The sequence below is a fragment of the Strix aluco genome, chromosome Z (assembly GCF_031877795.1).
Source record: "Strix aluco isolate bStrAlu1 chromosome Z, bStrAlu1.hap1, whole genome shotgun sequence".
Classification (NCBI taxonomy): domain Eukaryota; kingdom Metazoa; phylum Chordata; class Aves; order Strigiformes; family Strigidae; genus Strix; species Strix aluco.
This window is the reverse complement of record NC_133971.1, coordinates 86,006,141-86,031,892: the sequence shown is the minus strand read 5'-3', so window position 1 is coordinate 86,031,892 and position 25,752 is coordinate 86,006,141. Positions and strand designations below refer to the sequence as shown.

At 50.8% G+C, this 25,752-nt stretch overlaps 1 protein-coding gene across 8 annotated transcripts in view; it reads left to right on the top strand.

Annotated features, from left to right (window-relative positions):
• Window positions 1–25,752, top strand: part of CNTFR (ciliary neurotrophic factor receptor) — a 209,881-nt gene that overhangs the window by 29,745 nt on the left and 154,384 nt on the right. For 4 of the 8 annotated variants that reach the window (XM_074813720.1, XM_074813718.1, XM_074813719.1 and 1 more), the window contains one exon: window positions 24,451–24,555. The exons of 1 other annotated variant lie outside the window; for it this stretch is intronic. In XM_074813720.1, the coding sequence (XP_074669821.1) occupies window positions 24,512–24,555 (44 nt within the window). In that variant the 5' untranslated portion in view covers window positions 24,451–24,511. Of the gene's footprint in view, window positions 1–24,450; window positions 24,563–25,752 lie in introns of those variants that run through there. 3 more of the 8 variants (XM_074813723.1, XM_074813724.1, XM_074813725.1) reach the window with 3 other exon arrangements.

Genomic DNA, 25,752 nt, shown 5'->3' with positions numbered 1-25,752 from the left:
GTGCAGAGGGACATCTTGGGGTGGGCTGTCCATAGATGCCCTTGGTGTTGCTACATGGCTTGGATTCTGGTTCATCCTTGTGGCTGGTCTGGAGGGAGAGAACCAGGGCATCTCCACTGCTCATCTGTCCTCCACTGTTACAGCCTGGGGCTTAAGGCTGGGGTGGCTTGCAATTGGAGCTGAGACCTGAGCATAATACTTCCCAGCTCAGGCTGATTTGTTTACCCTTTTACAGTGACCCACAAGCTGAGTTGTCTCCTTTGCCTTCACTGTGTGGGATCTGAGCAGCCCTGGAGGGGGGTCCCACTGCCAGCAGAAATCTTCTCCCTGCAGTGGTACATTTGCAGGGGACGATTAAGTCCTCTCCTGATCATCTCTTGGCTTAGCTGAGCCAATTGAACACTTGAGCCTGTGGCTGCACAGCAGGGTTTCCAGTTCCCAACTCATTTTCCTAATTCTTCTTGGAAGCTGTTCCACTTCCACAACCTCTTTTTTTTTTTTTTTTTTAATTTTTTTTTTGCGAGTGTGGACACCATCACTGAAGGCAGCAGCCAGGAATAGTCTCACTGTGCTCTTGCAAGAGCTAATACTAAGCTAATGCTCTTCAGGATGCTCCCTGGTGTATGCAGGGTATTTTTTTTCCCCTTAATTATACCACTGCCCTTGAAGAGCCTGACTTGTGTGTAGGAGCCACGGAAGAGATTTGGAACGGCATTTTAGGATATATGAGGCTTATTTAGACCAACAAGTGAGTTGCAGTATTTGGCTGTGCTGGCACACACTGTGCTCAGACTGGGAGAGGAGCTTCAGCAAAGGCGATATGGCAAGGGGAGCCAGTTGCCCTTGTGACACTGGGTTTGCAGCTGATGCAGCGGAGCAGGGTTTTGCTTATGCCGTAGCCTTGCATCTAAGGGTAGGGATGAAATAGTGATGATTACTTGGGAGGATCAGTTTTCCGCTGAGCAAGTACGTGGAAAGTCAGGCAACAAAATTAGCTGAATACACAAACAGTCTGGGCTGGAAGAGGTTCTCTCCCTGGGGAGAGATTAAGGCATGTGGTGTCTTACGTAGTGGTGATGGCCCGTGTGCTCTCACCGTGCCTTGGCGCTCTGAGCTGACAGTTGTTGAGCTGTTGGCTTTGTGCTCTGTCCTCATCGCTCCCAGCTCCTTTCCGGTGACCAGCTGGGGTAGAATATCTTGTGACACATGCTCAGTCCTTCTTGCTGCTCTTTTCCCACAGGCAGTTGGGTGCTCTGCCCCAAGCCCTTCCTCCCTGGGACACTTCAGCTCAGTTTTGCGTCTTGCCTGTATCCGTATGTGACTCTCAGGGTGTGAATGGTGCTGCGGGACAGGCAGGGCTCTGCAAGGCCTGTGCCCGCTGGCTTGTGCCAACTGAGCTTTTAACAGCAGGGGCTGTACCTGTGAGCATCATATGAGACTTCAGAAATAGCTTTGATTGCACTCAGACAACCTCCCTGAGCTTCTGGGTGCTAATGTCAGCACATCAGGTCCTGAACATGGAGCAACAGGCATCTCCTAGCTTCTTCCCTGACACGCAGATTGCAGCAGGGAAGGCATGGGTGCAGCGGATCATAGCAATAAAAATCTGCAGGTCCTCAGTTGTTTGGCTCATGGAAATGTAGAAATGAACAGGAAGCTGTTGGTCCTGGCAGCAGGCTGGTGTGCAGTAATTTTTCTTGGCTCACTGTAGCCATGGTCTCTGTGGGACGCTGTAGCTGACCAGGGCTCTGCAGGCAGTAGCTCAGTTTCTCATGCAGGCAGGTCTGGTAACATCCTACCCAAATTCCATGAAAGGAAAAAAAAAAACCCATTTGTTGCATGTTTTTGCTTCAAGGGGGTCATATCTGCTGTTCAGTGTCAAAAGACCTTAGCAGGTGGAAATTCATTTGAAACAAACTTGATGCAGGAACCAAAAGCTTTCAGCAAAGCCTCAAGATTATCTTATTTCTGAGAAGGATGAGAGTTCTTCCCCAAAACCTCCCTAATGGGATGTAGATAAACACTTGGCAAGGTCTGGATGTAAAGTCCCTTGGTGGGTCAGAATTCACAATACGTGGCAAGGCAATAAGAGGCTTGAAGGTGTCTCAAGTGGTATTGCAAATAATCTCTTTAATTCTGCTTTTCATTTATGTCTGCTAATGAGCAGGGAGGAGTAGCAGAAGTCTCAGATTCAGCTCATGTAACTTGGAAAAGCAAATGAAACTTGAGGAGCCGCCAAAAAAATAGCAAGGATGTGAAAAGAGTGTAAGGAAACTATAACCTGAGAGGATGAGAAATGAAAACTGCAGGCTACTGCAGAGAGGGGAATTCAGTCCTAAAGTGTAAGGACTTTGGACATTTCCTGTGCTGAAAGCATCAGGCTTCAAGTGTTTTGCAAATGGAGTACCGGGGCCAGGTTTCCTTGTACAGAGCTTGGTGCCCCATGCTGGGTTCCCGTCAGCTGCCTGGCTGTGGATATGCAGTTGTCCTGCTCAGGCAGGAGTGGCGATGGGAGCAGAGCTCTCCGGTGGTCTCCTCCTTTGGTGTGCATCCCTGGAGGCTTCCTGCCCCCAGCTCTGAGGCTGCCAGTGGCTACTTCTGGGCAGAAGGTAGTACTGTGGGTCTTCTAGGTGATTGCTGGTAGCAGCTTGGCTTGGTTCTCCAGCCATTTTTTAATAAAATGATCACTCTGACTTGCATACTACTTATTTGGCAGCATTTAGCACAGGGCCAGTAACACTGGTGTCTTGTAGCTTGTTTGCCATGGATGCATGTCACCAGAAGAGCAGTAAGGAAGGTGTAGTGGGTGTGGGAGGAACAGATCTAGGTTTTCTGTTCCCTCTGTCATGCCCCAAACTCAGTCTTGGAAACCCTTAGGAGATGCCTTGAGGTAGAAATCCCATGCTGCAGAGGACTGGGACTGAAGGTGGCATGTGGCTCTGGCACCGAAAGCTAAAACAACCCAGGCTGTGCCCAGTTTGGGGTCTTTTGCCCTGCATCCCCCACACCCACCAAGTTGGGCAGGACTTTGCAACCAGGAACCTTAAACCAACAATTTGGTCTCTGGCTCCTCATGGCCAATGTTGGACAAGGCAGATGTTGAGTTGCATCTCTTCCCTCTCATGTTCACCCGGAGACCCCCGTATCCTTGGCTAGTAAATTACCAGCCTAAACTCCTCCATAGCAAACTGCAAGGTAAATAAATACTCTCTTTTAGAAACCTCTTTCCCAGTTAAATTGACCCCCTTGGTACTTTCATGCATTTCAAGAAGTCGGAACAGTTCACAATTGAAAACAAGCAGTGTTTAGCTCCCGCTGTGAAGGGAAAGAGTCAGGCACCAGAAAGACTGTCATTTTAGCTGTGCTCTTACAAAAGAGGGTGTTACAGTAAACTTGCTTATTTCACTGAAGGAGAATTCAGCAGGCTTGACGGAAACCGGATGAGACAGGCATGGTAAATGGATTTTGCTGGCCGAATAGAAAGCAAAGAAACATGCATGTGCGGTGGCTGGTCAAGAATTGACTGTATCTTGCAGAAACCAGGAATGAATTAGGGACAGAGAATTAGTGAGCCCTGAAACAACATCTGTCTAGCTGTATTCAAGGTCCTGTTCACCTGTGGTATGCCTCGGCAACTGAATGCAGCAAGCAGGGTGGCTCTAGCTGCCTTGCTGCCTGTTAGCTCAGTGTGGCTAGGGGTGCCTGCCTGTGGTCTGCTGGAATGGTACAGCTGGGCAAACTGCGATGCTGCTGTAAGGCAGGATGAGGGGCTTCCTCTGGATGCAGCAACCTGGGGGGCAGCATCCCATGTGGCCGGCACCAGCTGCCGGAGGTGGCCAGGAACCAGTGGTGACCACTGGGGTAGAGCAAGATGGATGTCTCCTAATCCCCAGGGGAAGAGTGATACCCAACCCTGTTTGGGGGGTGGGGGGGTGGGATCTCCAGTGTTTCATCACCTTTTAGTGGGTGGATTTAACTCCCCAGTGAGCACTGTGTGGGGATCGCAGCGTTTCATCCCTTACTGGCACAAAGCATTTGCTCCCTGCAGGCTCAGCAGGGACCCTTCTGATGAAGTAGGACATATCCTGCCTTGCTGATAGCTGAGTGGAGGGCTGGGGAGGTGGAGTACTGGAGAGATGTACAACATCTTATCTGTGACCTCTTCTGCAACAGCTTGCCGCCAGCAACACGAGAGCAAGGCTCTTGTCCTGAAGTCCTGCAGGCTTTCATCTCTCTGAGCAAAGCTACTTGCTGCACCATTAGAGCTACCAAAAAGGACTGATGCTGACTTCCCTCCTGGGCTGGGAGGGTGTATTGGGTTTGTGTGTAAAGGTTTTGGTAACAGGGTGGTTTCTGTGAGAAGCTGCTAGAAGTTTCCCCTATGTCAGATAGAGCCAATGTGAGCTGGCTCCGAGATCGACCTGCCGCTGGCCAAGGCTGAGCCCATCAGTGATGGCAGCACCTCTGTGATAGCATGTTTAAGAAGGGGAAAAACTGCTGTGCAACAGCAGCTAGAGGAGAAGAGTGAGAATATGTGAGAGAAACAACTCAAGATCAGTGAAGTAGGGACCCACACTCGGGCAGTCTACTCCTGAAGGGCTGCAGCCTATGGAAAGGGACCCTTGCTGGAGCCATTCATGAAGAGCTGCAGCCTGTGGGAAGGACTCAGGTTGGAGAAGTTTGTGGAGAACTGTCTCCCATGGGAGGGACCCCACACTGGAGCAGGGGAAGAGTGTGAAGAGTCCTTCCCCTGAGGAGGAAGGAGCAGCAGAGACAACATGTGATGAACTGACCACAACCCCCATTGCCCGTCCCTCTGTGCTGCTGCAGGGGAGAAGGTAGAGAAATCATGAGTGAAGTTAGCCTGGGAAGAAGGGAGGGGTGGGGAGAAGGTGTTTTAAAATTTGGTTTTATTTCTCATTATCCTACTCTGATTTTGACTGGTAATAAATTAAACTAATTTCCCCAAGTAGAGTCTGTTTTTCCTGTGATAGTAATTGGTGAATGATCTCTCCCTGTCTCTTTTTCAACCCACGAGCTTTTCATTACATTTTCTGTCCCCCTGTCCAGCTGATAAGAGGGAGTGATAAAGCAGCTTTGATGGGCTCCTGGTGTCCAACCAGGGTCAACCCACCACAGGGGACTCCTTTCCTTCTGGGGACACAGAGGGGTCTCTGAGCTTCATCCCCTGGGGGGTGATCAGATGGGAGACCAGCAGTGTGGTGGGCAGCACATTTGGGTGTGCTGTGCTCTCCCCAGCCTGATGAAGGAGCCTCAGAGCTGCTGGGGGCTCTGGTTAGAGCTACATCAAAACAGCCTTTCTGGTGTTATCCTAAGGTAAACCAGCTTGGTGGGGAAAAATCTGAATGCCAGAATGAAATGTCCTCTTTAACCACACCCCAGCATATTCCTCTAGCAGAGACTCTTCCCTAACCAGGAGTGACATTGGCCAGGTCTACTGCAAACAGAGGGATTTTGTGTAGCAAATCTGACCCAAGGTGTTAGGAAGGTGGGCTTAGTTCTTCCACATTGACTCTTGTCTCCCCTGTAAGCACTCAGGCAGAAACATGCTTGTTTGTAAAAAATACTGTGCTCTGCCTCTTGATAGTGGCTCTATTTAGTTTTGTAAAAGAAAGTTATATTCTCCATCATTATAAAAAAAGGAACTCTTGCCTGCTGTGTCCCCTGGCAGGCTGCTGAAGTCCAGCTAGAGATGAAGAGCAGAGGGGCTTGAATAGGGGGCTGCAGTAACCAGGTAAAAACTAACAAAAGAGGCAGGGGCTCTCAAGATTTGGGAGTCTGCTTGAGTACAGGTGGCCTGGGAGGTCCTTAAGAAGTGCCTGTTTAACATTAGAGCAGTACGTCCTACAGTGTAACCAATGGTGCATTTTGATCTGTGGGCTGATAATCCAGAAATGGCTCTTGGACAGTTGGTTTGCATTTTCTGTGCATTTGAAGTCAAAACACCTGGAGTCCCTTTGGATCACTCATCTTCTGTATGAGGTGCAAACTGGAGATGTGCTTGGGCTCAAAGCCTTGATTACCTGGATCTTGCTTGCTGTGTGGGAAATGGCTGGTTTTAGAAGCCTCTTTTATTCTGTAGACAGATGCTGCCAAGGTTCGGTGGAAGTCCCGTACTTCAGGATGAGGATGGGGTTAGGAATCAATCTTACACTGGTTTCAGTGGCAAGGGTAAACTGAGTATATTGCCACTTCACCAAAAATTAAATCCTTCAGCTTGTGAGGTACATCAGCAGCATCTCAATTTTGCAGGGGCATCACTATCGCTCCTGTTCCCAGCATAGCTTGGTGCTATGCGGTTCCATGTGGTCCCAGGACTGCTTTCCTCTGGTCTTGTCCTGTGCCAGCCTCCCCTTTGCACCCCAGGTGGCATGGCCAGTGCCTGGCTTTCCCCTTCCCTGCTGGGGTGCTGCCTCCATCCCCCTGCCCGGCTGCAGGCACCTGGCTGTCCCTGAAAGGAAACGGAGCTTTCTCATGTGGGGCTCCCAGTGGACTTGGAGACAGACAGTGCCTTGGGGAGCAGGAAAACTATCCCTTTCTAGATGCTGTCATGTCAGCGCAAGCTTGCTGTGGAGCCACAGCTGGTGTGGGACTGGGGAGAGGCTCTCTGTCTTGCTGGAGGGTTTGTTTTCTCTCTGCAGCCTCCTTTGCTGGCCCTGGGTTAAAGCCTTTGACCTGATGAGGCCTGCAGAAGCTGGGCTCCTTGTGAAGCATGCTCTGGGAAGGACATTGTAGCTGCTCATGACAGGGTAGCGGTAGGATTTTTACCTGGTGGCAGTGTACCTGAGCCTGGCAGGAGGCTGCCTGGACCCAGAGCTGTGTTCATCCAGCTGCTCTGGTGGCTTTTGCAGCATCCACTGAGCTCCATGCTGCTGCCAGTGCCAGAGGGTGCTGTGCGGGCTGGCAGTGCTACAGGTGTTGTGGTGTCTGGATCAGGTCGTGTCCTCTCTAAGTGTCTGGCTCCCAGTCTCTCCTCCTGCACCAGAAGGACATGCAGGGATCTGCCTCCTGCAAACACTGCAAGAACAGGGCATTTTCAGTGTGAACTCCCTCTGTGCCCTTCGCTGGCTGAAGAAATGTCCTAACATTAATGCTTCCCTGTTTTCTTCTAGCAGGGCTGGGCCCCACTGGCCCACACCTCCTGTTTTATTGGCTCCTCCTCACCTCTGCATCCCTTTGCTCAGATCCCCCACCCCAGCCTGGCAGTGCCACTGCGAGAAGCATCCATCTGGGAGCAGGTACCAGACAGCAGTGGGATTAACAGAGACATTGTCTTGGTGCATGCTGGCCTGTGTCAGTGCCACCAGCAGATGCCACATCTCCTGCCAGCCCATGTGCTGCCCATGGGTCCCATCTCCTCTGGGTGAGAGGAGGCATGGGGAGGCCATCAAGCGCCTTTTAGCAGGAGGCCAAGGCTGCTTCTCGAAGCCGGGAGGACAATGAAGGCGCTGAAGCAGCCAGAGCGCGGCCGGGGGCAGAGGGGGACAGGCAGGCAAGGGGAAGCCATGCAAATGGGGACTTTGATGTGGCTGCGAGGAGCAGGACTGGAGCATTGTTCCTATCACATCACATCAGTTTCACATTCCTCATGCAGGAGTGATCAACGCTTTCAGGGCCAGACAAAAGAGCGGGGAGATGAACAAAAGCAAGGGGGGGGGCTTTACCTACTGCAGAATAGAGGGAGAGGATGAATTGCTCTCTTGGCAAGCCATGGAGATGGGCTGGCGGTTGCTGTGCTTTAAAGCACCAGCTTAAAATTTTTCCCTTTTATTTAAAGGAGAAAAACAAAAAAGGTAGGAGAAAGGGTTTCCTGTGTGCAGAAGCAGGGATAAATAAGATAGTGTGACAAGTATCTGTGGTCTTACATTCCCTTGCCTGGTCTCCCCAAGTGATGACTCTCAGCTTATTGCAGAGGTGCATTGTGTCCTCTTGAGACCAGGGGCTGGCAAACATGGGTTTGACTCAGTCTGCAAGGTGAGAGTACTTTTAAGGGAACCTTCTCTGAAAATTAGCAATGTAAGTGGGTTTGGAAGGGGTCTGGCCACAAACAGCTGAAGACTGGGCTCTGCAGACCCATGGAGGGTGTTGGCATCAGCCCTGGTACAAGGGGAACAGCTGTGTTGGAGGGAGCCATGGGCTGTGCCCAGCTCTCCTAAGCTAGGGTGTGAGGAGGAGGAGGATGGAGGAGATGAGGAAGCACTTCATTTCTTCTGCTGGCTGTTTTGGAGATCCTACCTGTTGTCACAGGGCAAACTTGATGTCCCTTCACTGGGCTGGGTTTTGCTGGGGCTGAAGAGCAGGGATGGGGCACAGGGCAGAATATGCCACAGGGTGCATGTTCCCATGTGTGTGCTTCCACACTACCATATCAGCCTTTGCTGCAGCCTCAATGGCTGAGCTGGGGTCATGGAGCACTGTCTTTGCTCACTTGCTTTTCCATCCCTGAATCCTCCTGACTCTTGCCTGTCACTGACCCCTCTCCTCTCTCTGAGCCTGGGGTCCACATTCTGCCTTGTCCTCAGGTCCCTCTCTTCTCTGGTGTACACTCACCTTGGGGGAAAAGTGCATTAAACCAACTCTTTTTTTTCCCTTGTATGTGCTATCTGTAATTTGGCTTTTGCTGATACTAAGTGGAACTGCATCCCTCAAGGATGCTCTAGCCTCTCTCATTCTTCCCCAGAAACCTTTTTTCTGTGGAAGCACAAACCTTGAGCATCGTCCCCACCTCGCAGCCATCCCCTGCTCTCCCAGGCCCATGCACGGCTCTGGCTGCCCCCCCTTAGCCCTGACCCATAGCCCCTTCCCCTCCCTCCAGCCGCGGGCCTCACTGCCTGAAAGGCTGTCAATCAGGCTGAATTGTCTGGTGGTTTTGTGATGTGGAAAGACTCCCACCAAGGAGTCAAGGGCCAGGCTGAGACCTTTAAACTCGATCCCATTTGCGTCTTAAATCAAACAGGAATCCAGGTCCTGGGATGGAGGGGGAGGTTTAAGGGGATGCAGAGGCTCAAAAGCCTCCACTGCCCCCCCTGAGTTTTCCTGGAGCCCCTTTCCCACCTGCACTCTGTGGAGGGGGGAGATGTGCCCATGGCCCTGGAGTTTAGGGCTTGTTTCCCTCTGTAGCCCTTTGCTCTGGGGCTGTCCCGAGAGGCTGGGGGTTGACAGCAGTGCTTCCTTTAGTGCTGGCCCTTTGAACAAGCCCTGCTGCCTGGGGTACATGGCAGGGAGGATTGAGGGATGTACTGGGTAACGGAGACTGCTCTGGGGAAGGGGAGGTTTCTGGGATCTGCTGTTGGGAGCATGTGGGGCCGGGGAGGAGGTGGGCAAACTGTGCTCCCAATGTCTCTGGTCTCACCAGGTTGTGGTGGCTGCCAGTGCATGGGAGGATGTGGGTGCAGAGGACAGATCTGTGGCTGACTGATGTCCTGCAGATGATTGCAAGGTTAAAAACAATGTTTTAGTCTCCTCCCAAGACAGCAGAAGCAAGCTTGACCTCTTTGGACTGTTGTCACTGCAAAGGGGAGAGTGCTCTGGTCCCTGTCCACAGTGTGCCTCTGTCTTGGTGGTTTGAATTGCACAATGCCTGGTGCTGCAGGTCATTCCCTGGTGTCCTCAGAAGGGGGGGCAAAACCACAAGGCAGCATGTGAGGTCTCCTGAATTCCCCATCTGCTGCCAGAACAGGGCATCAGGGCAGGTGAGGAGGCTTAAACACCCTCTGTCTTGTCCGTACTGTGTGTAGAGATGGGCTCAGTCTCCTGTCTGCAGAGGGAAAATCATCTTAAATAGCAGGTTGATATTTCTATTTTTTCCTTTATAAGAGGTTTTGACAGTAGCAGAGCTAGTGCTGCCTGGTTTCCCCTGGGGCTGAGCCCCATCCCATCTCACGGGGGCTGCTGGGGGCCCTTGACCTAGCACTACTGGAGAGAGGAGGGAGAGCAGGGCTGGGTGGGGAAACAGCTTTTGCAGCTCGACTTGTGGCTTTCTCTGCCTGCTTGTGAGCAGAGTTTGCTTTTCTTTTTCTTCTTCCAACTTCTTTCCAAAGTCCACGTAGGTGAGAGATTTCATTTTGTCTTCCCAAGGGGAAGTTGCAAATCTCTCTTCCCCTGACTGAGCTGTGTTTTCAGGAGAAGCCTGGAGCTGCCTTAAGACATGTACAAGCTCAGAAATGCAGTGGCTGTGTTTGTTTTTTCATTCTGGGCAAAGCCAGGGCTGCTGCCAGTGCTAAGTAAATACAGAGCTGCCCTAATAAGTGACTGCAGTAGCCAGGGCCGTGCTTGCTGCCTGCGTGAAGCCAGATGGATCTATCTGGGGACTTAAACAGCAGCCTTCTTGCGACTAGCAAAGGCAGAGCCACTGGCGTTTGGATTACCAGCTCTCCTGTGCTTTTAACAGAGTGCCAATGTTTGACAAAACCATTAAGTTAAATTAAGCCCTACGCATTTCAAATGGAATCGGAGACTTCTGGCTGTCTCGCTATTAGCAGAGCTGTCTCTTCTCTCTTTCGTCTTTCTCTTCCCGGTGCACCCCCACCCCCACCCCCCCCCTTTAATTCCCTCTGTGTAGCCGGTTTTACTGCTGACATTTAAAAGCAACGTGCTGGGACTCATGGAGAGACCTGGCATTGGGGATGGCACTACTGTGAGCCCACGCATGCCTGGTCCCGCTGTGGTGGGCAGGGAGGATGCTTGGAAGGTGTTTGCTTGGGGCAAGCCCTGTATCCCACAGAGCCTGTGCATGGGTTGGCTAAGGATGCTCCGGTCCCTGTAGAGCCCACGGCTGCTCTGCTCTTGCCCATTGCCAGTGTTATTTATGGCACAGGCTGCTGCTTTGCTGGGCCATTTCCAAGAGCGGAGAAGGATGCTCTCAAATCTGAGGGGCTCAGAGTGCAAGGGCAGGGGATAGCAGAGAGCATCAGTGAGAACAGGAACAGCAGCAGCATGGTCTGTCCAAGTCACCTTGACTTGCCTTGGGTGAAAGTGAAGGGCTTTAAAGAGGCACAGGCCGATGACCTTGTAAATGGATGCATGACCCAACTGCTCCCCTGTGGCGTCGGCTGCTTTGTGTCCCTGATACCACTCTTCATGCCTGTGGGGAATCACTGGGGCTGGGGGTGGTTGCTGGGATCTCATTTGCACAGCTGCATCTCAACTGTGCAAGCTCCTCTAGTCACTGGTGTGAGAAATGCTGTCAGCTTCCTCCTGCCTATCTAATGTAGCTTTTCCTGAGGCAGGAGACCTGTGAGGCCTCATTGTGGCTGCTGGTGGAGCTGCCTTGGAGGATGTTTTGGGGGTGGGCTGTGGAGTTGAAGAGGGTGAGCAGAAAGCACGAGAGAGTGTGTGTGGGACACCAGCCCACTGGCATGTAGAGGGATAGATGGCCTCTGCTTGGGGACCAAAGGCAGCTGTGCTGGAGTGTGAGTGGAGTCAGGAAAGAGGGAGAGTAGCAGCATGGGGTGGGCTTAAACGCTGGGGGATAGAAGAGCACTGAATATTACAGTGTAGGAGTCAGGGTCTTCCAAGTAGTAAATGTCCTGAGGGGGATCTGATGGAACTTATGGACTAGGGAGAAGATACAGCAGTTGGATGGTGGACCAAAGCTGGAAATGGCTTGGTGGTGTCTGAAGCTTGCAGCACTCTTATCTGCTGTCCTGTGGTCCTGGTCTGTGGAAGCCTGTTGCACCAAGTGCTGTCCTGGCAGGTGACATCCAATCTAGCACCGCCTGTTGCTCTGCCTGCAAGCTTCAAAATATTAATTACAGATGTGAGGACTGCAAGCTTTGGAGAAGCTGGACAGCACTTCTGGAACAGCCTTCCTCCTGAGCAGGTCGCTGCTCCTTGCACTGAAATGCCCTCAAGCACTTCTGCCACTGTGTACCTCTTGCCCCTTGGTCTTTGCTGTCTCGGCCTCACATTTATCAGGTCCCTCTAAGATGTGGCCTCTTGACGGATGCAGCTCCTCTCTTCGTCCCCCTGTTGCAGCTTGCTCGGAGAGGAGTCAGAAGCTGCTGGAGGAGAGACTTCAGCAGAAGAACAACATGGCTGGTCTTGGATGTGCAAAGAGTGTTAAACTGTGGGAATGGTGGTGAAGGGTGGGTGAAGACCTGAAGGAAGGCCAGCACCATGGAGCCCGCTCCCATTGACACCCTGCACGTGGTACCCGTAGCCATATCTTCCTGCTGGGTGCAGCCCCCACCCCTCATCAGTGTCTTGTTTCTCTGGGTGCTCTCTCATTATTTCTATGTTCATTAAGGCTGATACGCTCAATTGCATCAGCTCATTTCCAGGGACCAAGTGCAATCCTGCGCCTTCATTTGCATCCCTGCTGCCTAGCTGTTGCCCAGGCAATGCCAGGTGCTTTGACATCATTACCCAGCCGACTGGCATCCTCTCTGCCCCATTAACCTTGCTGTAATTGACTTCGAATTGAAGGAATGGGGCGGGGGGAGGAAACTGTGTGTTGAAACAGCAACTGTTTGCATTGCTGTGGATCAAGGCTCTTTGTTTTTCGAAGGGAAAACTGTGACAGTCAGTTATGGCTACCACTAGATTTGGGAAGGGTTTCTTGCCCTCCAGGAAGCTGTGCAGTCTGTCTTGACTTACAATATTTTCCCACCACCATCTTCTATGGGAATGTGATGTCAAAATTCATCAGTGGTTGTCTGCAGGGAAACTCAGAGGGTTTGTGGAGGAGAAGAACGGTGTCAGAGATGCTGAAAGCAGTGGGTCTGTGCAGCCTGGGGAAGGGAAGGTGAAGCAGGGTGTATGGCTGTTTTGAGCCTCTCAATGGGGGAAGAGGGACAGGAGATGGATTTTTGGAAGCACCCAGGGACAGAGAGCAGACAACAGCCCGATTCGGAGCATCTGATTGCCTGTCAGGCACTGAGAAGTATCTTGTCCCCATGAGTGTGGTCAAACACTGCAACAGGAATAAGAGATGGGAAAGGTCCAGCCTGTGAGATGCTCAGCCCTGACCTGCAGCAGCCCCTGTGTGACCTGAGCTGGCTAGTCCTGCTCCACCTGCATGGCATTAGGTTGAGATCTGAGCCAACCTATGTTATTCTACATCTCTGATTCTAAATTCATTCTGCTAGCAATATTTTCTTCCTTCTTAGTTAATTTTTTTTTTTTTTTAAAACGTGAATGTTGAAATAGCATGAAACTTCTCTGGAGTTTTTCTTATTTAAAGGTAGAACTGGCTTTTGTCCCATTTTCTTTTTGACCCCTTTTGAGCCAAAGTCACCCAAACAGATGCTTCACTACAGAATCTCTATCACTGAATTGGCATCTTCCAACAAGCTTCACTGCACAGTTTTCTGTCAACTTGAGTCAATTTTATTTATTCTCCTTCTGCTTGCACAGCACTGTGGTCGCCAAGTCTTCCTGCGTTTGCTCGTGACTTGTGCTGGATGTAATTTGTTAGGCCTAATTGAGCTGCCCGAGAAGGGCAGTAAGGAAGTGGATGGATGGAGACCTCAGCATAGGCTGCTTGATGTCCAAACCCAGCAGAACTGGTTTTGTTTCCAGCAGAGCCCCTGAATGAGGCAGGTCTGTCCTGCACTTCCCATGTGCAAGAGACAAGCTTCCCATGTGCTTCAAATACTTCAAGCTTTACAGTCCCTTATTAAGGAATTATTATTAATTACTTATTAATATTACTATTTAATTACTTATTACCCGTTACTTACTAAGAGAGGAGGTAGTTCTGCACTGTGTTTCTGAGCTTTCAAAAAAGCAGAGCTGAGGAAGTTGTGGCAGGAGGGCTTTCTTCAGCCCTAGGATCTCAGCTGTCCTGATCTTACCTGTCTGGCATGGGCTGATTCTTCCATCACTTCATCTCCTCATACGCTGTAAGGTGCAGGAGTCCACACAGAGCCAAGCAAAATGGAGGCATGTCACTGTACAAATCTTTAAGTGCTGCTGGGATATGGTGATAGGGAAGCTGTTCATCCCCTCCAAGCAGGGAGATCTTTATCTTGACTAATGGTTGGACTAGATGATCTTCAAGGTCTTTTCCAGCCTAGATGATTTTGTGATTTGGGGCTGTCAGCCTTAATTGCTGTGTTACAGAAAAAATCTGGTGGAGGCAATTGCTGGTGGTTGTGGGTGCTGACTTTGGATTTTCACTAGGGTCTGACCATCAGCTGGGAGAAGGTGTTAGAACCTTTGGTTGTCACAGTGCGTGGAGGCAGGTCAGGGCTGGAAGAAGTGAAGTGTTAAGAGATCCCTGGGCTGGCGTCTGCAGCTCAAACTGGAAGCAGTGAAACTGTGTCCCCAGCAACTTTCCTGGGGAGCTGAGGCCCCTCATATCATAGTTGCAATCAGTGAGCCATGGTGTGAGGGGCACAGCTCTGCCTCTGTTTCCCCTAGAGCTAACAGAGCTCATTATCAGTTAGCAGCTTAATTTGTAATTAAGAACTTGCTCTCTTTTTTTGAAATGGCTTGCAGAGGGGGCTGACACAAGAGGCTCACGCAGCCTGCAACGTGCTGCCATCAACTGCCGAGGAGCATCCTGAGATTTGGGGGGATGGGTTTGGACATGGAGTTTGTTGGAAAGGAGGGAAACAGCCCTGGCAGAGGGGTGTCATGCAGGCTGTCCTGGAGATAAGTCAGGGGGCTCAGAAGTCTAATGCTCTTCTGTCTTTGCATCTAGGAGAGCCAGCTGATAAACCTGGGGCAAATCTTGCTTTACCCTGTGGCTCCACTGTACTGGGAGGGTTTGGGCTTAGCTTGGGTGTGCCCTGGTGAGAGGGGTGTGCAGAGCAGTCTGGGTGCTTCACTGTCCTCCCATGCTTGTAATCCTGCTGTGACAGCCAGCCCAGCGGTGCTGGAGGTTGTCAGCCACTGCAAGACGCTGGCAGGGCCATTGCTTCCCTCTATGTGTGGGAACCTCCAGCAGCACAGGTTGTGTGTGTCCCAGAGCTGCAGTCCAGCTTGGGATCTTCCTTTCTGGGATTGATATATGTCATCTTCCTTGCAGCTCTTGGTGGGTTTCCCTTCCCTGTCCATATGGCTTATTGCTTTCCCAGCCACACCAGCTCAGCGTGGGGTGTGGGGACTCCAGCATGCTGAGCGACTTTTGCACAGGGAGCAAAGGTCCCTGCAGTGAAGAAATTGGGGCTGTCCTGCTAAAAGTGGCAGTGACTGAAGAGAGTTGCAGCCCACAGAGGTGCAACCAGCCCAGGGCCACCCAGCAGGGATGAACTTGGCCTTCCTCATCACACCCTGTGGTTATCTACTGGCCATGTTCCTCTCAAAGTAGCCTTCCTGGTACTGTCCTGCAAAGAAGAGCTTGATGTAATGGTGATGAACCCTCTTTTTCCTGCTCCATCCTTCTCTGGCATGCCTGCTCCATGTGAGCAGTGCAGAGGACTCCTGGCTTGTGTGTTCCTCCCATCCCCTGCACGGTCTGTCCCTCTCATTTTTCTCAGTGTCTGTACTCATCGTAGGACAGAAAAGTTGTGTTTCTTTTTCTTTGTCATTTATTCCTGAACAACTGGTGCTTCTTCATTTTCCGAGAACTCCAAAAAAGTGACTATGACACATACAGGGAGAAAAATGCTTCTATGCTTCACCTTGCGGAGGAGATGGCACAGAAAACACAAAGTGGGTATGTGCAGCTGTGGGAACCATTGGAGATATGGCAAGATGCCAGCACAGGGGGATGCCATGCATATCCCAGGTTGGATGGGACACCGGTGTTTGAGTGACAAGCCAGTCTTATGTCACTCCAGCCTTGCCTTGCTTTCCCTGTGTGAGTGTTGTAGCTTGGTTTGAACTGTTGGTTTTTTTTTTTTTTTTTCCATTTCAAGGCTTCTCAATGCTCAGCTGTTTGAGCCAAGTGTTCCCTTAGCATTTGAGGCTCTCTCTGTGCAGGGAGAGATTTGCATCTGAGTTGCTTGGCATTCGTTTGCTGTCCAGTGGGTCTCACGTCTGGAAAGGTCTGCAGTTGAGGCAGAAGCTGAGTTAATTTGCACTGGAAGGCAGGCATGCTTTGTTTTGCATGTTGGTTTCTTCCCGCAGAAATCCCATTTGAGGTATTTGTTCTTTTCTATTATTGAAGCCATGTTAGAGGGCATGGCAGCCTCCCTGCAAGGCTGGGAAAAGAGAGAGTTAGCCTGAAAGGTGCAAATTAAACCTGTGCTCTGCTATAAACAGCTATTGCTTTGGACCCTTCTCCAGAGTTTTGATGCTCTTTGCCTGCAGCTGAGGAAGAAATGCTCACATAGACAGTCCTGTGGGAAGCAAAGCAGCCTCCAGAGTTAAGTTTGCAGCTAGATGGGATGAAACACTTTTAAAATTCAGGGGAAAAGTGCCAGAGGGTCTTTAACTCTCATTTGAATCAGCTCATGAAATGATCAGACAGGGCACAGAATTTTGGTACAGCTTGCCTAGGAAGAAGGACACTTGGGAAGAGTGGCTGGGTCTGAGGGGCCCTGGTGAATGAGGCAGGAGCGTGGGGAGGTGGCTGCAGTGCTGCGCGAGGTGGAGGTGGTTTCGTCTGCAACTTGAATACAGAAAAACTTGGTTCTTCCTTAGCTGGGTGCCAGACTTGGGACCTGTGGATCATCTCCTATGTGTTCCCACAGTTGCTTCCTTCTGGGGGTACCCCAGAGCCCACTGCCTGCTCCCAGTGGTGTTACTGCTCCTTTTACATGCCCTGCAGCAACCTTGTCATGACTTTGACAGGTAAAAGGTGATCAGTGTGAACTGGTAGCAGCATTGGAGCTTTCCTTCACCTCCTCTTGTGCCCTGTCCAGCGCAGAAGGGAGCTGGTAGAGGCACCCATTGCTGGTGCCAGGGCTGTGCCACCTGAGAAGGGGCTGATGCTCAGGGAGAGTTGGCTGTGGGCTGCACAGGGTTAAGCAGACATTGACAGTAAACAGGAAGAGAGGACAAAAGCAAGTCTGCTGTAATTATGTAGCATTTATTATTAATACGCTGGAATTGCTGGAAGCAGCCTCTGTAATGTGAATACTGATACAGAGGTTCAGAAGACAATTTAGTTCTCATCTGTCTGTTTATTAGCTCCCTCAGCTCTGGTAGGCAATGAACTAAAGCCTCATTTGCTACTGCCTTGTTGCACCCCCCCTTTCTCCCCCCAAACTCCTTGCTGTTTCCATAAAGAAACCTGTTCTTTGTTCGTCCTCCCGCTGGGTGCCACAGTGATGTGCGGTGTGATCCCAGATAGCAAAGCAGACTTTAATCCTTGACCTGAGCCTGCCTGTTTGCAAGGCAGGGCCCAAAGCGCAACACTAGGCTGTGCAAAGCTGTTGCCTTTCTGAGAGCAGCACGGCCATGGCTGATGTTGACTTGGGTTGTCCCAGCTCCTGGGGCACAGGGGTGCTCATCCTCAGAGCAGCAGCTTTAGCAAGATCACATAGCGTGGGCTGGTGCAGTTTGGGGTCCCCAGTTCATAACGGGGTTGTGACGAGGGGAGAGGGCAGGGGAGCTATGTGTTGCTTTACGAAGCTGACTAGGAAATAATTAAAGGCTGCTGGGGTGGAGAGAGCAAGAAGTTAAACCAGCTGTTGGGAGGTGCAACAGGTTTCCTTTTTCTTCTGTGGCTTGGTAGGATCTATCATTATAGCTTCTGTCCAAGTTTCTGAGCTTCAGCTTGGGATTTTTCTGCATATCCTGAGCATATAGGACATCCATTCCCTTATGTATTATACAGTAGTTTAAAGAGGATTAAGACAATAGCTGATCTAAATGATGAATGATGTAGATTGCTCAGCCTCTGAGCCACCAGGGTTTTTCTTGCACACAGATTAGTCAGCTCAGTAGCTAAATATTGGTGCAAACAGTATAAATCCATGCAGATAAGCCTCTCTGGCTTCAGTAGGATAGAAGGATTTCGAAATGGGCTTCGACACTGCTCTGCGTCTTGTCACGGCGTCTGCAGCCACGTCTCTGACACGACGGATGGGGAAGGAGGCCCAATGGCTGCTGATGCACAGCCTGGGTGGCCGAGGAAATAAAGGATCCAGCACTTCTCGGTCGATGCTGTTATTGGATACGGATGGTGGCAGGAGAGGGAGGGGATCAATGCCGCTCACCTCCCTGCCACCAGAGCTGGCTGTTTGCTTGTTGAGCCCGGCGGGGGCATGATCCAGCCTTGGAGACAGAAGCCTGCAGTGGGATAACGTGGGCTGGTGTGGTTTTACTTATATGAATGGGCTGAGGTGGCTGGTACCTGCCATCCGTCCCAGCATCAGTGCCAGGACGGTGCTGGCAGCCCCCGGGGAGTGTGACCCATAGGAGAGAGCTTGTACTGGCACGGGACTGACAGTGGACTTTTCTTAAGCTCTGAAGCAGAAGGGTTTAAATCTTTTATTTATATGTCTGGTCGAGTCTGTCAGAGTTGTGTCAAATATTTTTGACAAGCAAAAATGCCATTTGCTTCAGCTTAATGAAAAATGATTTTTTTTTTTTCCCCAGGAACTAAAAGAATTGTAGTTTCAATTGCAAACCCAAAAAGCTCCTCAGGAAAAAAACCCCACAAAACAAAACCAAAAAACCTTCTGATAGTTGTGAGTGTTGGCTGTTAGAAGAGACTCTCGGTCGGTGTTTTGGGTCTGTGTAAAATGAGGGTCTGGAGAGCATTCAATCATATGGTATCTCCTTTTATGAAGCTTTCTGGGCATATTATTCTAATGATGTTTAATGGCACTGATTTCTTCATCTTAACTGAGTGTGTCTTTTCCCAGTCCCACATCATTTTAATTCGTTCCTCCTATGAGAAGTATGAGAGCCAGGACTGGCTTGACTCAGTGTGGACTAAGAGCCGCCGTCCTGCTGATTGTCTCATCCCTCCCGGTGGGGATGTAATCCTCCCAGCATCTGGCTGTCTAAGGTTGAGGGTTGTGTTGAGGCAAAGCTTGCATCAGGACCAGGATTTGTCAGAGGACCTGTTCTCCTTGAATTTTCCCTGCTCCTCTTGAAATCATTTGTCTTCTGCCATTTAGCAAGGAGGTGTGCGAGCATCATGGTTTGGCCAACACAGTGTGTCTAGCCTGAGGTCCTGTGGCTAAGTCCTGTCTCCCCCTTCCCTTTCCCTCTTCCCAGGCTGAAAAGTCTTGGTGTGCTTGGTGTGCTGTGATGCAGAAGCTGTTTTGTTCCCCTTCTCCTGTACCTCTTGTGTTCTCACTACGCCCCTTTTGAGGTGTGACGACCAGAGCTGTGTTGCTGTCCAAGTGACAGTTGCACAGTAGACTTGTCTGGTTTGGGGCAGATAGGTGATGGACCCTGTGGTATAGCTCATCTACACTGCAGGACACAGGTACAAGGTCTGCTCAGAAATGCAGGGTGGATTGATGTCTGCGTTTTATCTGGGCTCCTCACTGAGTGAGATCTGGATTAAAATTCAGTCTGGGTGGTGGTCAGATGTGGAGAAGGTCTGGGTGTCACAGTTCATACAGCACATTGAACCTCCCAGCTGGCTCAGTAATGTGGGGCTGGGACACAGGATGCTGCAGGCATGGTAAAAAGGTCTTTTCCTCACCCTGCCCCGAGATTCAGGCAAGGCTGGCTTTGCCTGAGTTCCTCTTTGGGGACAGATCTCCCTTCTCTATAAACTAATCCAGTGCTCAGCAAGGGAGATCCTTGCTTGGGTACCAGCTGGAAAAAGGGTAGGGCAGTGGGACAAGCTGATGAACACTCACCACTCATGTCGCAGCTGAAAGGTTTGTCTTGTGCGTCCTGGCTGAGGATCAGGCTGTGTCAGAGCCCCGTGCCCTGCCTTGCGTTGCATCCCCTGGGAGCTGTCAGGAGGCTGCCTGAGCTGTGTGGTAACACGGGTCTCGGGGATACAAGCAAGGTCAGATGTCTGCTTAGAAACGAGATTGGCGATGATGCCACCGGTGCTGACAAATGGCCTGTCGTTAATCTCTGACTCACAGCAGTGGAGAGGGCAATGGTGGAAGAAACCTATGAGGTCACTCGCAGCCTCTCTCCCCAGGGAGCTGCACACAGTTTCCACCCTGAACCCTTCTGGATGGGGTGGGCACCCATACCCAGGAATGGTGGGTCTCTTCCTATACTCCTGCCCTGAGTGTGTTTTGTGTGCAGGTGAAGGTGCATGTCATAACTCCAGTCTAGCTCCAGTCAAGCTCCTAAGCATTTGAGAACCCCATGGTGCAGACAGCATGAGCCCTGCAGACCCTGTTGGGGACTGGATTCAGGTGTGTGGCATAGCTCTGGCTCAGCAACGTGGTACAAGCAGGACAAAGGTTGAAACAAAGCTTGTGTTATCAGCGTGTTGTAATACCATTGTGATACACGAGGTACTGTGCTGCTGGGAGATGCTGCAGGGAGCTGGGGGAGACCAGACCTGGGATGCTGAAATCCTGGCTGTGCTCACTCATGCCAGGGCATTGCCTGGGGCCAGCGCTACTGGGTGCTCATCCCACTCGCAGAGCAGCTTTCACCTCTTCTCTTGCTTTTTGAGTCTCTTTCCATGCTTTCTATAGAAAGGAGCTCTTTCCTCGGTTTGCAAAAGATTCCTTGGAGGTTATAGACAAAACAGCCAGGACCTCCTGTGGTACTGGATACTGGTGGAGACGCTGCACTCACTGCTCAGCCACACTGGGCTGAGCTACATTTTGGGGCTGCTGTTGATGCTATGAGTACAAGCTTTGCATATGTGCAGGGAACAGGTGACTTTCTCCTCTGAATTTTTGGGGGTTTTCTTAATCTCTTTCAGGAGAAAAGACACAGTTATTCCACCTCTGACTCCCTCCAGACACTTCAGCCTCTCAGCTAGCACTGGGGAGTTGATGGGCAGCAGAAGACAGGAGCACGTGGGATGGGGTTCCTTTGCCTGGAAGGACGGAGGAGAGGGGTGCACTGATGGGGCTGAGGAGGTGCTGATTTCCTGAGTGCAAGGGCTGCCACCAGACCAGGCTGCTGCAGCTGTGGCACAGCCTGAGCTGTGCCTCCAGGATCCTCCTCCTCCGCCTTTGCTGAGCTAGTGTTTCATTTTTCACTTTTCTTCCATCCCTTCTTAACTGGAAGAAGTCCTAAATAAAGTTGCTGTCACTTTTATTTATGGTCGCAGGGGAAGAGACGGACAAAAAGCCTGTGTGCTCCTGACAGCTACAAAGCAGCCGGCTGTTTTTCTTTGCTTGCGTTGGCGAAGCAATCAATCCGGGCGCAGGCAAGCACCCTTCTTGGGCACATGGGGCTCCTGTGTCCCCCTGCCTGGGAGACTTCAGGAGGATGGATGGAGGGGGCTTTGCATCCTGACTCCTGGCCGTGGGTCTGTCGCAGGGCCAGGCTTGTCCAGGAACACCTGTCCTAAAATCCTGGACCCTCGAAAATACAGATGCGTGAACTTGCCTGCCTTAAAAATCCATCACAGGCTTCTTGTCTCCATCTTGATTGGTTCCAGTGAGGTCAACTTTTTTTAATAACTTCTGGACTTCGGCAGGGAAAACTATTTCCTTCAGGAAATAATATAATTAAGGTTGCCTGACACTTCTGATTATAAGCCCCTGTCTTCAGTTGCTTGAAACAATGCCAGTCTTTAACCATTTGGACTGAAACTTCACATGTCTCTGCCTCCGGCTGAATTTTTTTGGAAAATTTTAGCAAAGAGGGCTTTAAGCTGCTCTCAGAATGCAGTTTGGGGGAGAAAATAGCATTAGCTTTATCCACAGCTTAAAAAAAATCCAAAGAAAATTTCTTGCAGTTGTTGCACCAAAGAAATTCTAGTATCTTTGCACTGTGAGACTGGGTCTGATAGTTATGGGGAAGGTTTTCAGCCAGGTGTCAGGGATCTGCTTGTTGCTGACAACACGAAAATCCACCTTCCCTGCGCCAAGTTGTGAGACTCTGAAAAATGCTGCTGTGTGGGTGTATTATATATAGTGTGTGTGGGGAGGTAACGGCCACTCAGCTCCCACATCAGGAACTGCGCTGCTTTGAGCACATGTGAGTGCAAAACCTACACCCCAGCCCTTGCACGGGCTGCTTTGCTGCTGGGAAACTGTGGGCCCCTTCTGCTGGTACAAGTGAAACTTGTTGATCCCTGATTGATGTAGTCCTGGCTTGTGATGGGGAGAAAGATTCTGGCAAATGCTGTGTGCTTGGCTGCTTTTTTTTGTTTGTTTGTTTTTTGCAAGAAGTGGTTCAGTTATCCCTTAGCCCTTGCTGTAACATGCAGATGCATCATGTGGGACATGCAGCATGCAGTGGGTGCTGGGCTTTCTTCAGGGTTTTGTAGGGACCTGTTTAAACAGTTGGTGCTTTTGCATTGCAAGGATTGTACGTTCTTCCTAACTCAGCTTGTTGCTACAGAAATGGCCAAGAGTATTTCTGGGGGCACCCCAGCCAGGCCCTATAAAGCAGGTCTCACACTGAAGTGTCCTGACCATGGCATTGCTGGGATCTCAAGTCTTGATGATGTGAGGTGAGCTCAGGACTGGTGCCAGCCCTCCTGCGGGGTCCTGCCCCAGGGCTCGTCCCTGCTCTGTGGCTGGTGATATTTGCTCCTTACGTGAGCCTACCTGAACTGTGATCAGGGCTGTCTCCTGGTTTTGGTGCAGTCTAGCTCACAGATCTTCCTGCTGGCTCAGCGACAGCTCATGCCTGAGACAGGTCCTTCAGCTGGTCACCTGCTTTGGGCATGCTGAGCTCCTCTAAAACCCAATTTGACCTCACTTTGGGGTGCTTAAAAAGCTGTGACTTCCATGGGGAAAGTTTGGGCTGCTGGACCTGTGGCAGGGGTAGCTCGTCCCATCAGGACAGGGCACGGTGGTGGCAGGGAGTGTCAGTCCTTTCTATATGAGCAGGTTCCAGGGACATCTCTCAGCAGAGTCATTGGGATTTTGCACTTCATACCCAGCATAATGCACTGTCCCTGCAAGAGCTACGTCCTTGCGGCTTGAGCAGAGGATGCTGCACAAACCTCCCCGAGGGTGCTCGGTGCTAAACCCATCTCTCTTGTCATATCTCTGCCAAGCCGGAACAACAGCCCAGGCAGGTCCCTGGCACGTAGTGATGAACGAAGCTCGTTGTCACTTGCTGTAGCCTGGTCTCCTCTGTTCCACTTCATTTGTGGGTAAAAAAAAGTAATAAATAAAACTAAGAAGTTGCATTGGCATTGCAGAGAAAGGAGAGGCTTGGTGAGGAGGAACCCTCTCCCCTCCTTGCCAGTCACTTGTCAGCTCAGGGGTGCCTGGCAGAGCAGTTTTTGAGTGATGGGGTGTTGCGGGTGTTGAGCTTGGGGCAGCTGGAGTTAAATTTCTCAGTGGCTGACACCTGACAAGCATGATAAATTGCGGCACACCATGGCTGCTGGCATGACAAACGGTCCGCTTTCCTCCTTTTAAGCTCTGGGAAAACTTTAATTATTTCTCAGTGCTTTGCAAATGATGGTTTTTCCATCAGGCACTCAGTGGAGTTTGGGGGGTGTGTGTTTGTTTATTTAGGTTTTGCAGGCAAGTGGGGGGTGGATGGGGGTTCTAGTTTGGGTTTCTGTAGCATCCTCCCACAGACTCGCCCAGGGTTTGGATGGGGTCCTTGGGAGGACTCTGACGAAGCTCATCAGATTGGGGTTGGGTGCTAATTAAAGCCCATGGTGTTCCAGGCTTGGAGTCACTGTCACCCTTGGGAAAGCATCTCCGCAGGAGCGACTCCCAGACTTTCCTCTTGCCAATGGAGTTTGGCTCCTATTTTTCATTTTTAATAATGCAGAAGCATAAGACTTTTTTGTCTCCTCAAAGCGTTTAAAAAGGAGGGGGGGAACTGTACAAGCTCAGCCACAAGAGCTAGATAATGAGCATGGATCTCAAGTGATAATTTGTTTGTCTAACACAAAAAGCATATTTGCTGCTGTAACTGAAGGCACCACTGGTTACAGTAATGCCTCAGACTCCATCTCGAGGCAGCATGTCAGACATAGCACAGAAAGTCTCTTTCCCGTTTCCAGTCCTCAGCGTCCATGCTGCAAAGCCGTACGTGCGTGCCTTCCTCTTCACACTCACGGGTTCAGTCGGATTGGCCTCTCCCTGCACAGTTTAACAAGTGTGTGAGGCTTTGCAGGATTAGGGCTTAGGCAGCACAAGACTTCATGGGCAAATGCCTTGGTGCTGGGCTGACATTTTAGTGCTGCTATGCTGTTTTGGCTGGGGAGCATTGCTGTGTGTCTTTAAAGAAGATCAGAGATGCCCCAAGCTGCAGTATGTTTTTCTCCCCTCTCCCCTTTCATGTCTCTAAATCAAAATAATTAAGCAAATGAGTGCTTTGGGGCTGGACTGTGATGCTCATGTGGGAGGGCTCTTCATCTAAACTAGCTTCATGTTTGCACCAGTTACCCCCAGCTGTCAGGGCTGGAAAACAGATGCCCCCCTCCCTCGGTCGTTTTCTGAACCCAAATTGATGACAGAGCTCTACCTGGTAACCTGACAGGTTGTCTCTTCTGTTTTGTTGAAGAAAATCTCAGATCTGAGCGGCAAGGGTTGGTCAAGCAGCCAGAAGAAACCCCTGGACGTTGATGAGAAATTGGGGACGCCCCAAGGACATTGGACTGGTGGAGAGGTAAGAGGTGGGTTAAAATACTTACCCGCCTGGTTTATCCTTAGTTAGTGCACTCTGGGCCACCTGGCTGTGGTGGGGCTGTAGACCTTGTGTCTTTTGGCTGGGATGGCATTTATTAAAGTGTGGCAAAAGGCTGCTCCTGTCTCTCATGTGTGAGCAGCCCCATGGCTGCTGTACAAACTGTGCAGATGTTGACAGTGGATATTTAGGTCGTAGAGGGCTGGGTTTGGATGAACAGCTTGGAAGATGCACATGAGGGGCTTCTCCACAGAGACCCCTCCTGCTTGAAAGTCCCTAGGGCAGCTGGAGGATGCTAACTTGTGGTAGCACAGGTCCCATGGTGGCTGAAATACTCTAGAGGAGGTAAGTGTCACCCAGCCCTGCTTTGTGGTGTGAGCTGAGGTGCCACCTCTCACAGACAAGCACAACTTCAAGCTCTCAGGCTTGCTGGATGTTCTTTCTGCTTTCCTGAACTGGGGGCTGCAGCATCACAGATGTGATGAACTTCCCTGGGCTCTGCTCTGTTGAAAAGGGCTGCATCCTTGTAGGAGAACACTACCATCACCACCCATGGTCAAGGGGTTGCCCCACCTCTGAGACCTGTTGCACGTGTGTTTTGTATGGGGCTGTGATGACACAGTGCTGCTGAAGGAGAGGTTTGGGGTCATCTTCTCCAAGCTGTGGGGACCTGGTGGAGCAGGGAGGGGGCTGGTGAATGGGGCTGCCCCATCTGGGGACACATACCCTGTGGAGCCATGCTGGGGAAGCCAGTGCTTGCTGGTGCTGTGCTTGAGAAATGAAAACGATGAATTAAAATTTAACAAGTCTCTAAATGCCAGGCAAGGACATCTTAAGTGGGAATTGTCACTGTTTGACTAGCACAGCCTCCCACTTAGCTAAAACTGCATGGCTTTAATTACGTTTGTCTTGGAAAAGCAATAGATTACACCAAAAAGGAGAAACTGTTGGCCAAAGTAGCATGAAGTGTCATGAATTTTCCCTGTGCAGCTCTCTTGCCCTCTTCCGCACATCGTGCTTCCCGGGAATGTTTTGCAGCCCTTTCCACCCTGGATCAGCAGAGTCCTCTATCCTCTGAGCGACAGGCAGGGACAGCAGTGCTCCCTGTGTGCAAGGCTGAACACAGGCTCTGGAGTTTAAAGCTCAAGGTTAAGGGACTGCAGGGATGGGCAGCACCTG